Below are 15570 nucleotides of genomic sequence, written 5' to 3'. Positions count from 1 at the left end.
CAGGGTTGTGGAAAGTGGGTAAATATATTGGCACCAACAGATGTGAAATGGACACATTCAATCAGAATCACTTCAACTTGGATGTAGACTTGATTTCTCTTGTCTTGATTCCTTTCTTGGAAGTGTCCATTAGGTACAAGATCAAAGAGTGTATTACATCTGTCCACCAAGAATATGGGTGTACTATAACCAAAAGAAAGGCATATCTCGGGCACAAACGTGCATTTGAAATTATTTATGGTGACTGGGATAAGTCATTTTCATCTCTACCCAGGTACATGGCCGCACTGAAACACTTTAACCCCGGGACTGTTGTTGAATGGAGGCAAGAGCGAAGTCCGAGAATACCGGAATATATTTTCAACTATGTGTTCTGGTCATTTAAACCAGCAATTGATGGTTTTGTGCATTTTCGTCCGGTAATTTCCATAGACGGTACTCATGTCTATAGAAAGTATGATATTAAGATTTTGATCGCAGTTGCAGTAGATGCCAACGGACAAATATTTTCACTAGCTTTTGCCATTTGTGCCAATGAAACCGAAGAGACGTGGACGCTTTTTTTGAACCACTTGAAGCAGCACGTTGTCAAATAGCGTTCAGGTATTTGTCTAATATCTGATCGGCATGGTGGTATTTTAAGTTCTGTAAGGCATTTGCCTGAATGGCAGGAACCCTATGCATACCACCGTTACTGTATGAGGTATTTGAAGGCCAATTTCCAAAAGAAATATCCCGACAAGGCCTTGCATGATTTAATATGGATGGCTGCAACTGAGCACCAGCAGTGCAAATTCACGAGACGCATGGAAGCGATCCGGCAGTTAGATGAAAGAGCCTATAATTGGCAGATGACATGAGCTTTACAAGTAGACATTGCATGCTGATGCTGGCAGACGATGGGGAGCCCTGACTACAAATGTGTCTGAGTCATTCAACGGCTTATTGAAGTCTGCACGTGGATTGCCTGTCACTGCCATGGTCCGGATGACATTCAAACAGATTGCGGAGAGGTTAGTTGAAAGACATAAAGCTGCATCGGAATTGATGGACAGGGGTGTTCAATTTATGCCAATACCGATGAGAAGATTTGAGAAATACAGGAGGCGAGCACATTGGCATTTATTTTTACAGTATGATCACGACCGGGGTATTTTTGAAGTTCGCACCGCTATCCGCGGACACCAGGGGAATAATCTACAAATTGTGAATGAAGCCAGCAGGTTGTGTTCATGTGGGAAATGGACCATCTACCACATGCCGTGTGCACATGCCATGATGTGCTCTCAACAAGTTGGTTTAGCGGCAACCAACTACGTTGATAGGCAATACAGTGTTGTTGCATACGTAAACACATATAGTGGGCAGTTGCAGCCATTGGGTTCTGAGCATTATTGGTCGCCGAAACCATTTAAAATGCTGTGTAACAAGGACTATTTACGCAAGCTGCAAGTGCAAAAGAGAACGCGTATGGAACCAAATGGATGTTGGTGATACCGTTTATGCGCGTAAATGTGGCATATGCTCGTAAACAGGACACGACTGTCGTAAATGTCCTTCAGCTGGTCTGGGTGGCGGTGGTAATCCAGCTCCTGGTGCAAGTTCGTCCAATGTACCCAACTATCAAGAATACACCTAGTGTTTTGTTTTCGTAATATTTTTTGTAATAAGTGTCTGTACTTGTTTATGTTGCAATATCTATCAAATAAAATTGTGTTCCACAGTCTTGTTACATATTATTTTTCAACGTGACCTTTTGAATTAGGATGATGATATGATAGTTCCAACATTAAACTTATTGGTGTTAGTAAAGAAGAAACGGGGTAATAAAAACATAATGCGCATATTATGTAAGCATAAAAAATTATTGTTATTATTTACATAAAATACAAAAAAAAGAAAATCAATGAGTCCCACAACCCTTATGCTTCAATGCAGCCGCTCGCCTGAGGCGCATTCCCTCCCGTCTGGATACACTATCAGGATCATCCTCATCACGTCGCCTCTTTATATGAGGATGCGCTGCAGGATGATCGTCAGTTGAGCTGGCAGGGTCGATAGAAGGAGTCGTCGGTCCATCAGCAACCTACAAAACAATAAGTAAGCTCAGTATACGAAAATGTATATTAGTAATGTACGTGTTAAGTGAAAAATATTTTCTTACCATGGTCTCGTCGGGCTCCTGAATATAAGCATATGTGGTGTCCTCATCATCGCATAAAGTGGCCTCCGTGGCCGACTGGGATGAAGCCTTAATAAGAAGATAAAAAATTATTTTATGGCAAATCATTGAGAAAAAAAATAAATTAAAATTTAATAATAATACAAATATACATGCGCCTGTGATAGATCCGCCGCACCCGACGACGATGAGCCAAAACTCAACCTGTGCCTACCATCCACGTCTCGGGTCGGCCGATCCTCAGCTGTGGTCGATGGGCCTGAAAAGAACTGCTCTATATCTGCGGTGTAGCTCGTGCCCGTGATCAACAATGGATCTGACGGGGTCACCTGCGATGCTGGCAGCTCCAGCTGAAGGATGTACGACGGCATGCTGCAGGGAGGCTCGTCTTGTTGAGGGATATAACCCGGCTGATCACCTCCAAGATCCTCATCGGGTGCCTCAACAGGTGCCTCCACGCCCCCTTGCTAGGGACCACCTCCTCGCCGGCCCCCACGACTCCGTGGGGCACCCCTGCCTCGTGGGGCACCCCCGCCTCGTGGGACAGCCCTGCCTCGTCCCCGTCCCCTCGGGCGTGGGACAGGCCTACCCCGCTGGTGGTACTCTGGCGCCATATACTCAGGGTCGTGATCTAAGCGCTCGCCCAGTCTGGCTCGCTACAGTGTCTAGAGAGCTAGCTCTATCACCTGCCGGCCATACTCAGCGACCGTAGGATCGCCGGCATGCTGCTGCATATGTAGTCCCAACTGGTAGAATAAATGATGACCAATAGCCTGCAAAACATTTAAAATATTAATTACAGAATGCTATATCACAATAATAAGTAAGAATACCAAATAACATACCAGTGCCTCGTGCCTCTCGGCGTATGGTGTGTACCGACCGCCATCTTGATGAATGGGGTTCCCGATAAAAAGTCGGGTAACGCGGCGGTACCAAGACGTATACATCTGAATAGTCGTCGCCTGGATCTGTGAAGGTGGGGGCGGAATCAGGTCCTCTCGCCCTCCCAAGTATGGACCTGCGCCTCTAGCCATGCTCCAAATGCGTCATCCGCCCTCGAACGATCATCCCGCTGATAATGTAAAGCTTCTCATGCAGGCCCCCTCGGTATAGTCTGCGGACGGCCAAACTGGCGAAGTACCCGCTCTTTGGCATGATGCTCCACAATATTGAGGCACATCAGCGAGACGGAAGTGCTCCAAATCAGTCGGCCGGCCGAGCAATAATCGGGAAAGCCACCTATCAAGTCGTCGCTGTATGTCGTCCAGATGAACTATCAAATAATAACATAAAAGTGAGTATGCGCAACACAAGTGAATTTATAACAAGTAGGTTTAGGTACACATTTACCTGTGCGCCCTCCAGCATATCCAACACATCCCTGACAAGGGGGAGATTATGATGAGCATCAATGGCTCGGTAATTTCCCCGCCGGAGAACCACCTCGTAGCTAAAGGGAGAAACGTAGGCTCTACATCTGGAGGTAATGGTGGTAGAGGTGGCTGCAACGGTAGGAACCGCTCCCAGGCCCAAACTTAACATACAAGGTTGACGTAAAGTTTAAGAAAAATTTTGACTAGATAGAATTGGAAGTAATGAACAGAGTATTCGAATATGTTGTCACCTGTAGAAGCGGCAGAAAACCACATACGTCGCTCTGGGTGCCCATGCTTGCCCGGCACATATTCCTGTACAGGTAAGCGAGAACAACAGCACCCCAGCTGTACTGGGGTAAATCATCTAGCTGCTGAAGATGATGTAGAAATTGCAAACTCACTAGATTTCCCGAAGTGTTCGGGAACAAGACACCCCCAAAAAGAAGGAGCAGCACCAACCTCGTGTACCGGTGAATATGTAGATCATCTGTCTCGCCGGTGATGTCAGGGTGCAATATCTCTAAATGTTGTCTAATAGCTGTCAAAGCCATGCGACTGGCCCCTAAAGCTGCAGTCTCAGCCTGTGGCCTGAAACCAGTGAACTGCTGCAGCAAGTCCAAATACTGGTCACGCAACATAGATCTCATATACTGAGGCAGTGCAATGGCCAGTCCATCACCAGGCAGCCCATATAAAACCTCAATATCCTGCAGCATGATGGTGGCCTCGCCAATGGGCAGGTGAAAAGTGTGCATCTCCGGTCGCCACCGCTCTATCAAGGCCGTGATCAGAGACCAGTCGAGCTGCAGCCGCCCAATCTCAAATATCCTATAGAAGCCGATATCCCTCAGGCGCTGGACTACGCGGGGATGGAAAACTCTGCCTCGCATAAAGTCCCACAAGTCGTCCACTCTCCTGGCATGGAGAGTCTGCTCCAGTAGCTCTCCCTCCCATACGTAGGCGGACCTATGATCGCCCTGTAACACTAATAGCTCATCCGAGAGACGTCCAGGATGCACAGGCGGCACGTCCATGTCGTCTACTGTAAATTAAACAATATTAATTGTGTGTTTGTTTTGTAAATAATTAATATTTAATTATTTAATTGGACAAAGTATATATCTAATTTCAATATTTTTCATAATTTTGTTTGTTTTATAAATTAAATAATTTCAATAATTTTCATAATTTTGTTTGTTTTATAAATTAAATAATTAATTTTTAATTGGACAGCGTATATATCTATGGGTTCCAGGCTCGATATTTGAGGCCCAGTAGCACCAAGCTATCCTGAATTCTTATGTGTGTCAATTTCAATACTTTTCAAAATTTTGTTTGTTTTATAAATTAAATAATTAATTTTTAATTGGACAGAGTATATACCTAAGGGTTCCAAGCTCGATAGTTGAGGCCCAGTAGCACCAAGCTATCCTGAATTCTTATGTGTGTCAATTTCAATACTTTTCATAATTTTGTTTGTTTAGCATCACGCTTTCTTGAATTCTTATGTGTGTCAATTTCCATATTTTTAGAATTTTGTGTGTTTTATAAATTAAATAATTAATTTTTAATTGGACAGCGTATATATCTATGGGTTCCAGGCTCGATATTTGAGGCCCAGTAGCACCACGCTTTCCTGAATTCTTATGTGTGTCAATTTCAATATTTTTAGAATTTTATGTTTTATAAATTAAATAATTAGTTTTTAATTGGATAGAGTATATACCTATGCGTTCCAGGCTCGACATTTGAGGCCCAGTAGCACCACGCTATCCTGAATTCTTATGTGTGTCAATTTTAATATTTTTAGAATTTTGTGTTTTATAAATCAAATAATTAGTTTTTAATTGGATAGAGTATATACCTATACGTTCCAGGCTCGATATTTGAGGCTCAGTAGCACCAAGCTATCCTGAATTTTTATGTGTGTCAATTTCAATATTTTTCATAATAAAATGTGTTTGTTTTTCTAAATTAAATAATTAATTTTTGTAAATTGTAATTGGACAAAGTTTGTGTTTGATCTATCAATATATTAGATACTTAAACTACAGAGATTCTACGCTAAAAGGCTCTACATTTTACTACGCTAAAAGGCTCTATATTTTACTATGCTAAAAGGCTCTATATTTTACCACGCTATAAGGGCACTAGTCTTTAAGCAAATAAATAATCTAAACAAAATAAAAACAACAAACATATTTTAATAACATAACATTCACGAAATTACATATAAACAATAAAAGAAATTTATGAACATTTTTATTAACAAGAAAAATTATTTCTCAACTTTTAACGACTTTCTTTAAACACTAATATCTTAATCCGGATAAAAATAACATACTAATTTAATCGCAAACAAAATAGAATACAACATAGAAACACATTCAAGACAACTAATATGCATTATTATACGAGTTTCGACATAAACTAAATCGGAATACCTCGATTTATGTTTTTAGAAAAATCGAAAAATTAAAATTTTGAGCCCGAAATGAGGAAACCACAACAATAGAAGGCTTGAGTTGGATGCAGGACCTACAATCTTATCTTTTTGTGTGACGAGTGAGGTCCTCTCGAAATTTTTTGGTGAAAAAGAAGGGGGCGGGGAGGGGGGGGGGGGTACCGCTGTTTCTTTTTTTTTAAATGGGGCGTCTGTTTCTGTCGTGGGGAAGAAGAAGGGGTCTTTATGTAATAGGTATAGCATGTTATAATATCGCGCTATATATAACGCGGTATTATACCGCGCTATACTTTAAGTTAACAGCAGAAACACCGTTAAAGTATAGCGCGATATAATACCACATTATATATAGAAAAGTATATTTTTTTTTTGGCATTTAAGTTTCGAACTCATAATTCCACTAGTGGGATCTGGGAAGGATAGTGTGTACGCAGACCTTACCCCTACCCTAGGGTAGAGAGACTGTTTTCAATAGACCATCAGCATTCTTCCCCCCAAGAACTCTCCACCTTACTCTTGGAGTGATTCGAACTCACAACCTCTTGGTTGGAAGTGGAGGGTGCTAACCATCAGTGCAACCCAACTTTTTCCTATGCCTTGGGCGGAAAAGAAAATCTATTCCATTTCTTGTAGGTAATCATCTATTTCCGCTGGCGTGAGAACTCTGCAACGAAACGAACTACACTATTTTAGTAACCCACCAGCTAAAAGAGTGAACAAATGTTAAAATTTCTCATAAAAGAGCGAACAAAATTTATATTTTAAGGACAAGAAGACACTTAAATGCTTTGTCAGTTCCAATAATGCCAATCTCAATGTTTTTGCCAGAGATCTGTCCCTCGAATCTGGATGAACACCAAAAATAAGGTTTGTTTTAAGGATTCTTTTGATATTAAGAGTTATATTGAAAAGGTCATCACACAGTTGGGGCATCGGGAATGGGGGACAGAACGTCGTTAAAGATACTTTGCTCTGAGGACCATTACTGCACAACAAGCAAGCAATGGTGACAGTAGTCATGACTCAGAAGTTTTGCATGCATAGATTTTGGTGCCATACATTTGAAATGAAGATACAGATAAGCCTTGCTTTAATTCTTTCATTAACTAAATGAAGCGAATTATAGCGGACATCAAAAACCATTTCCTCTTCCAAAAGAAGCAGAAGGGTCGAAGAGACACCCCATCGGAGGGGACAATTCGGATATAGAGTACACAGCTCCTGGATAGAGGAAAAAGTTAATCTTACCCCTCCTTTAGAGTCAGTATAGCAGTGTGTACAGCATCATCGAGCTCTATATCCTCCGTCTACCTGAGAGGAACAGGAACATTATTTTAAATGTTAATAAGAAATTCAACAGTATAATTGGACAGAGTAAGAAGCACCCCAACTTGGCTCAGTAGTTGGCCAATGAGACAATGTTAATGTTTTGACATTGTGGGAGAGAAAACTGGTTAACATCCTCCAAGGGCATGTCAAAGTTTGACCTATAATTTCCAATTGCAAGCGCCAGCTGCTTTCACATAGCAATATGAGCAGAAACCCTATGCTAGCGTCTTGTTTCAAACAAGATCAGTTGTTTCATTACCAACAACCCTCTTCCTAGGTCCTAGGTCATTCATTAAGTGCAATTAAACTCATCCATGAATACATAATTTCTCCTTTTTCACCCCCACCCACCTTCGGTTGCCATGAGGTTTGGCTTCATGATTACACTTATAAATTACAGCTTGGTTTGGGTAATACCCCTTGGCATATTCAGATATATAATAGAATAGAACAGGATGTAATTCATTGACATATTCACGAAGTGAAGAATGTCCCACACATAAGCGCTGTTCCAACTTTTGGCAAAAGAAGGGGAAGCGCAAGGAGTAGTGTGCAGTGTTAATAGCAAGTTGCTACAAAGATGACAGCAATATAAATGATCGAGACAGTACATCATTGATGGGATGAAGAATTAGTTAGGGGTCATTGAGGACTGAGGAGGTATTGTATTGCTCTCATTTTACCAAAATTATAAGGGACTAAAGCATGAGGTAGCTGGTCAAGATGAGCCTTCTAAAACTGGTAATTTATACATTAAATCAGACAGTAACTTCGATTGCCGAACCAGTATTGAAACGTTAAAAAGATAGCACTAGAAATAAGAAAAAAGGAGTTACAAAATTTGATGAATGATTCACCTCTTCTCGAGAAATGTCTTCGCATTAGAGACATTCTTCCCCATAGCTGAAGCCTTCCAAGAGAAGCATGAATCAGATGGATCCACCTAAAATGAGAAAAATAAACTGAATATAAAAGGAGTTCAAGCAACAGAGAAATCTGCAGCTCAGTAAAAAAGCTTTTCAAAAAATAAAAACCCCTTTCCATAGTAATAATTGAAGCACCATGGAGAAAACCTGTATAAATATGTAGATTCATCTGACGGAAGTATAAACCACCATTAGCCACACCTCAATAACAGAAAACGATACTGAGAGATCACACCAACACAGATAGATAACATACCTGATATAGTTGGGGACCCTTGTCATCAAATCTCGCAACCAAGAGTGAAACACCAAATGGCCTTACACCACTGCACCGGAGAAAACAGAAAAATAAAAGTAAGGGATAGCCCAAAAAGGCTACAAAGTATGAGCTCTTTCTTGAACAGCAAAAAGAAAATCATGAATAGAGACAGATTAGGAATCTGGATTAATTTCAAGAAAGATCTGGCTTTGCCTGCTTTCAATTCATAGTTTTAACTTTTAACCCAAGCAACAAAAAGGAAGCAGTATGGGAAAAGAAAGGAAGGTGACTTAATGAGAAAATCTCAGAAAGAGAAGGGGAGGAAGAAATAAATTCAATACAACTCCATAAGATAACATTTTCACATGATATTCAGATAAGTGATCGCTATTTCATCCTATTTAAATTTCTATTTCTCAATAGCCAAATGATATTAAGTTCTACAGGATATACAAATTTTTCAACTACAGGTCCATCAACCAGATTCTGCAAGAAAATGAAGGCAACAATAGCCTCAAAGGACAAATACAAGACAACTGAAAGATTTGAAATATGACCAGTATACACTTTATAGGACCCTCTCTTTGTAAAAAGGAATTATGGAATAAACAGTGGTTACCCTGATTAGGTGAATTCCTGCATGACAGCAGCAGTTTCCCTCACCAGCTGTGTGACAGGGATTGGTTCCTACGCACCACATAGACAAATCAGGCAAATGTAGAAGAAACAAAGTATGCTGAAGCAACAATCACATTAAATAATTCTCGTGTGAGACAATAACAATGCAGGTTAGAGGAAAAGGGAATCCAATTAAAAATGTCATGCCTCCGTCAAGTAAGACTAGAAAATGACATTATATCCTATTATCAATATGAAGAAGAAGCATCCCAAATTATCAAAAATTAGGACAGTCGTATCAACTGGATCTCAGACCAGGAAAGTGGTAATATTTCAAGTAGTTTACTGCACTTGAATTATTAAGAATTACTGCACTTGAATCATGGCATTGATATTTGATAAAAGCTATTCATATTTTATAGAGTCGGTGATATTGCTCAGCCTGCTTTCTACTTTTCCGAACCAAAACTCGAGAATCAGGGCCCATCCCACTGCAAGAAAAAGTAAATAACATTGGTACTAGAGAAATAGCCGGAGGTAATGCAATAACCATAATATACAAAGCAAGCATCTTAGATAATTTAGGACAAGAGATAGCACCAACAGCAAAAGAATAACATCAGCTCTCAAAGGTTCCATCCTTCCATGTGTAACAAGTTTTTAGTTATCAGTACTAGTGAATAGCTACTCTCAGTCGGGTGTTTTCTCAAACATCATTGTAATAGTGAGTATAAGGAGCAATAAATGAAGGAAATTAGGATCCTCTCACTTCACAATTTAGGAGGAACTTTTCTTTCCAGAGTCAACTCAGCTTTATAAAATGTAAATCCACAATTCTTTGAGTAAAGTTTCGATCAAGTTCTCTACAACTTAAAGAAATCTTTCCTTGATTATGGTTCTAAAACTAAAGCCTATTCCTAGCAAACTGGTTAACGTTTAGGTAAAGCATCTCAGCACAATCTTAGTGCTGCGGTGTGTTGGAAAAAAAATTCTTAATTAAAAAATATCAAATAGCATACTCATTCCAACATTTCTACAGGTTCCACATACAGTAGTTAGATCAAGTAAGAATCTTTCGATGGAGATCCATGACAATGCATCACAGCTATCAATTCCAATCATTCCACTACTTTATTATAACCAAATATGATTTTAAGGAAATACAACCAATCTGTTGGGACTAAGGTATGGTTGAATGATCAAATGATTGAATACATTGTGATCTACTACTTTTATTTGTTACCTAGATAAATTACATAAACCTTGCCCCATCAAACTGTCAGTATGTGGCCATTTAAATGAGCCTCAGCGCTTATTTTTCACCAAGAGCTGCTTATTATTGTGACTACACACACAGAGATATCTATGTATTCATCACTTGAAATTAAGGATACTTAACTTGATTTGCATTTTTATTTCAAGGAAACTCTGCTAATGAGTCCAGAATTCATAAATAAAAGAGAGAGAAAAAAGAATTTGCTATAGGTCAATTGACTAGGCAAACAGGAAAGTAATTCACTGGGTCCAATGTGATTTACATACCAAGAGCACAGCCAGAATTATTTCTTTAGTCAACCAATACTGGTCCATTCTATTGACATGAATCTTAAACTATGACATCATTAAACGAACTAAAGAAAGAGCCAACCCGAACAGCATAGTTTTATGCTCCATCATATAGCAGATTGTACCTGTAGACAACTCCAATATTAGGCGTCAAAACCTGTATTTTCTGCACCTGTTGTGCATTTCAAAGAGTCAAGGATAGATAGCGTAACTACAAGGACATCATTACATGGCAAAGGTTAAGGAATGTAAAGAAAAAGAAAAAAGAAGGTTGGAATCCCCATGCAGTCCCAAAACACCGATAGCTGCAAAACTTAGTGCTTGTAAAAGTTCAATAATATAGCATCAGTGTAATACATAGCATTGAACCACAGAAAATAAGAATTTAACAGTAAAGACTATAGACTTAAAATGCACGTATGGCATGTTGTAACTTGGTGACTGCATCTGTGAAGATTATTTTGAATATAACTCTACAGAGCAGTAAACTAAGCATTACTAATAAATCTATATATCCTGGACAAGTATGCAAATTCAAACAGACTGATTATAATAACTTAATAAGAAAACATTTTTCCAATCATGATAAAACTCAATTGGGTTATCAGACCAAGGATTCATAGATCGAACTAACAGACGATATTCTTCATTTATGCCTAACTTTTTGCTAAATGGCGACACGTCTATTCACATAATACAGTTATTGGAAATTTTGGTCAACAAAAAGGAACAGGCAGTATCAACATAAAGCACTAGAATCAACTCCAGAGAGAAAAATAAGAGCACCTCTATCTTTGCTTAACTATCAACAGTCATTCTGGCTACTATAATTAACTATGAACAGTCACTCATAAGTAGACAACAGTGGCAGACTACTGTAAAGGAATATATATACTTACAGATGCTTCATCAACTAAGATGGATGGAAACTTCTTCTCCGTAGCAATTCCAACACCATTAGCAGCTGCATTCATCCAATTAGACACATGTAAATTAAAGCACTACAAGAACTACACAACATATAATCGTGCTAAGAGAACAAACAAAGATTGAAACTTTTAACCATAAGGATCTCTTTAATGATATATAAAATGACCCCACAACTACAAGTAATTATAATAATTATAAGTAATTTAATCATAATCGAAGCTATCACTATATCAGTAACTTTGCACTTAAACTAGGGCTTGAGTTACCTTTAATCCCTAATGAAGTTTGACCAGATCCAACAGCAGTTAATGCATGTTCAATCTGAACCAGCTTTCCAGATGGGCTATATATGATAACAGGTTACAAGTTTACAATATCAGATATCACAATATAATTGATCCAATACATACAGTGTCTGTCTTATAAAACTATACCTGAAAGTGGTGAGTGAGAAAGAGTACTGACTATCACCCGTTGAGTTTAAAGACTAGTCTTCAATATAACCCTGTAAAATGACAATGTGCAAAGCAAAAGCAGTATAACATTTACATGAAAAATTGATTTACCTAGAAAATGTGTACAACCTAGTTTCTTCAAAAAAAAATATATATATATATATATAAAATTGAGTTAAAATAACCAAAAAAAAAGTTAAATTACACAGGAATAATTTCTTCTCGAGGAAAAACTGGAAAACCTAAGTAAATCAAAACAGAAAATTCAAAAAGATTGTGACAAGCAATATTTGTGGTTGCATCAGCAAATCAAATTTTCACTTACAATCGAGAGTTTGAAGATGATAATTGTTAAGAAGATAATTGTTACACATAAGGTCACTCAAGTTACAGGATAATTGTAGGAAGTCATCAAACTAATTCTTCTAGGAAAAGAGTAATCATAAGTATATATGATAAAGGATACGACTAGTGCACCAAACCAGTTAGTCCATTCATGGTGTCACAGCTTAGAAAGATACGGTAAGCCTATGGGAGAAATCCATGGACAAGGTCAAACAAAATAGGCGATGACCAAAAAAAGAATGTATTGAACAAATAAAAGAAGATAAATAAATGGATAGACAATCCCAGACTGTAAGGTATATCCACTGACCCGTATGTGCTGGTGAGGACAAGAAAAGCATTAGTGCAGAATGTCTAAGTGAAGGGAATTGGATTTTCCAGCTTAAAGGAGAATCAATGACCGGGAGAACAGTAGAGTAATGCCACTACTAGAACTCCTTATGCATGTTAATCAGTGTACAAATTAGAGGGGCACCCTACAGTGGGCATAGATGGTTAGTTTTCAATAAGATCACTCTATAACTTACTGCAAAGTTAGACAGTTTGGGAACAAGTGGAATTAGGCTTGAGGATGATATAGAAACAAAAGCACCACCAAAAGTGGCTTGGCTTTGTATTGACTGCTGTACACAATGCACGCTTAACCCACGATCATTTGCAGAAAAGAAGTTACAGCTTGTGCAGCAAATGTGATTTTTGTGAAGGAAAAATCAGAAGCAGTCAATCACATTCTTTTTGCATTGTAGGACGCCTGCTTCTTATAATTTAATAAGTGCATAAAATGTAGAAGTGCAGGCAGATAACCCTGATAGGTTTGAAAGAATCAGTTCATATACAGCCATAAGATAAAAAGGAATCCCTAGGAAGTGAAACCATGGAAATCTATTAAGAACCTGACCTGCCAAGGAAAATGTAAAACTTAAAGGGAAGCCAACATACAAGGCAAGAAGAGGAAGAAAGAAAATAAGTACTTGTACCATTTTCTTTTCTGACAAGAGGGGTTGCTCTGATGGTAAGCAACCTCCACTTCCAACCAAGAGGTTGTGAGTTCGAGTCACCCAAGAGCAAGGTGGGGAGTTCTTGGAGGGAAGGATGTTGCGGATCTATTGGAAACAGCCTCTCTACCCCGGGGTAGGGGTAAGGTCTGCGTACACACTACCCTCTTCAGACCCCACTAGTAGGATAAAGCTGACCTGGACACTTCTAGATATGAAGATCTAGCCTACGTCCCATCGGTTTCTCTTTTCTCTCTTGTATTCAAGGGTAGTATAGATCCTCATCAACAGTGAGAGCAATTTAGGTTATTCAAGTCAAGGATCAAAATCAATTCTGCAAATCTCCTCCTTCCTGGTAAGAATCTTTCCGTGCATATTTCGCGTCATTCCAGAAAACAAAAATTGCAGTTAAAAGGAGTACATAACTAAGATGCTCATGTGAAATGTGAGATACAAGCATGCAGAATGATCCGTCTAACTGGCAACAGCACAAGTACAGACATGGTTGTTTATAAAGCTAGAATTTATTCCTACTATTACTCACAGTTTTGCAGCACTCGGTATTTTGCCAATTCAATCCCTGCAACTCATTAAAAAAAGCCATCGTCCTCCCCATGACAAGTCGTGCAAGCAGAGTTGTGCCAATTCAATATGGCACATTATGCAACTTAAAATGGACGTTATCTCATCAATAGAGGCATCTATCTGCGATCTATATCAAGCTGAAAGGATTTAGCATAACTGACTATCTAACAAATAGCCACAAAAAAAAAGAGGGAACGCCTTTATGTTATTTGCGTTAACAAGTTACAGAAACGATGCATGTAAGGAACAACGTTCATAATTAAAGATATGAAGCCCTAATATGTCGAGCTAAGTACTCATAATCCAAAACCTACTTCTTTAGGTCATGTCCTAATATGTAAATCCCTGTATTAGTTTATGTGTCTTACTTTCCTTTCTAGTCTGTTTCAAAAGAATGTCCAAAACATTTCATGTTTTTGTCAAAACGCTGCCAATGTTTGTTAGATTCCTTAAGCACACTAGTAAAAACTAGAAGACGCATAGGTGTGTGATGTTCACATATTAGAAAGCCAAAATCAGACAAATAACATGTATGACAACAAAAATACTACTGTGCAGCAACGATAAGCAGATTAGTGCATAGAATGGTTAAACATAGCAGTTGTTTCAAGTTCACAGTAAGAAGCATTAATATGCCTTTCTACTGTGTCGAATATGCCAGCTCTACCAAGGCTACTGTTACTAAAGTTACAGAGCCAAAATTCCAAGCTATCTGGTACGCTAAAGATGTTCAAACAAGCAACTACGATACTGCTATCTAACAGGAAATCGAGGTGTAAATAATCAATCACCAGTTCAAGCATAGGTCCTTAGTTAAGGGACACACTCCTTGTACTTAAAAGGCCTTATATAGCATGTGGACATAATTGCTACTCTTTTGAGGCCAAACTACCATTTCCGAAAGACACAAATCTGTTACTTTATATAAATTGTCCAGTTAGATTCCTTTAAAAAGTTTAACAAAATACTCCATAGAAAAACCTCAGGGCATCTCACCTATCCTTCCTGTCCTACTTATAACTTAGAATTCAAGAGCAAAAAACTTTTTCTGACCCAAAAATAAATCATAACAAATTTCACCTGGAGCAACATCATAGGAAGGCTGGAAAGTAGCCAATGCAAGTGGCGATATACTTCTGTCCAGAAGGAAAGAACAATGGAATAAAGGGCAGTGGATCTACGGAATTGAATGAGTTCGAAGATATACTATAAGGTCAATGTAGTGTTATGTATCTGATCCTCTCTATAATGCTAATGAAACTGAAGACTATATCTAAAATACATTTCGATTACACATTTGGTAAAGGTAAGATTGAACTCCTTAAATATTTCTCCCATTAAGGAAAGAGCACAGCATTGCATACAATATGTTTCCCCAGAAAGACCAAACATCTGATTTAATTCATCAAATTGAAAACCTAATACTGTGTACATTGAGACAATTCTCCCTCCTTTCTTATTATTACCTGCTTCTTATATTTTAGTAGGTGTACAAAATATAGAAGTGCAGTCAGGTAACATTGAGAAGTCTAAAAGA

At 38.6% G+C, this 15570-nt stretch overlaps 1 protein-coding gene and 1 pseudogene across 1 annotated transcript; both read right to left on the bottom strand.

Annotated features, from left to right (window-relative positions):
- On the bottom strand, positions 1904-4596 carry LOC109233152 (serine/threonine-protein phosphatase 7 long form homolog). The gene is made up of 5 exons (XM_019398930.1): positions 3810-4596; positions 3536-3719; positions 3028-3458; positions 2165-2955; positions 1904-2086 (listed from the first exon to the last, which is right to left on the bottom strand). Exons 1-2 carry the CDS (start codon positions 4593-4595, stop codon positions 3657-3659), a joined length of 849 nt encoding a protein of 282 aa, XP_019254475.1. The 5' UTR covers position 4596; the 3' UTR covers positions 1904-2086; positions 2165-2955; positions 3028-3458; positions 3536-3656.
- LOC109233641 lies at positions 5857-14052 on the bottom strand (annotated as a pseudogene).

The sequence above is a fragment of the Nicotiana attenuata genome, chromosome 10 (assembly GCF_001879085.1).
Source record: "Nicotiana attenuata strain UT chromosome 10, NIATTr2, whole genome shotgun sequence".
Classification (NCBI taxonomy): domain Eukaryota; kingdom Viridiplantae; phylum Streptophyta; class Magnoliopsida; order Solanales; family Solanaceae; genus Nicotiana; species Nicotiana attenuata.
This window is presented reverse-complemented; position numbering and strand designations above follow the sequence as displayed.

Excerpts from the sequence above, each read along its gene's own strand:
- LOC109233152 (XM_019398930.1), bottom strand. The coding sequence starts at position 4,595 with ATGGACGTGCCGCCTGTGCATCCTGGACGTCTCTCGGATGAGCTATTA. Across the intron at positions 3,720-3,809 it reads GTTTTCTGCCGCTTCTACAG|TTTGGGCCTGGGAGCGGTTC; the intron begins GTGACAACATAT and ends TTGTATGTTAAG.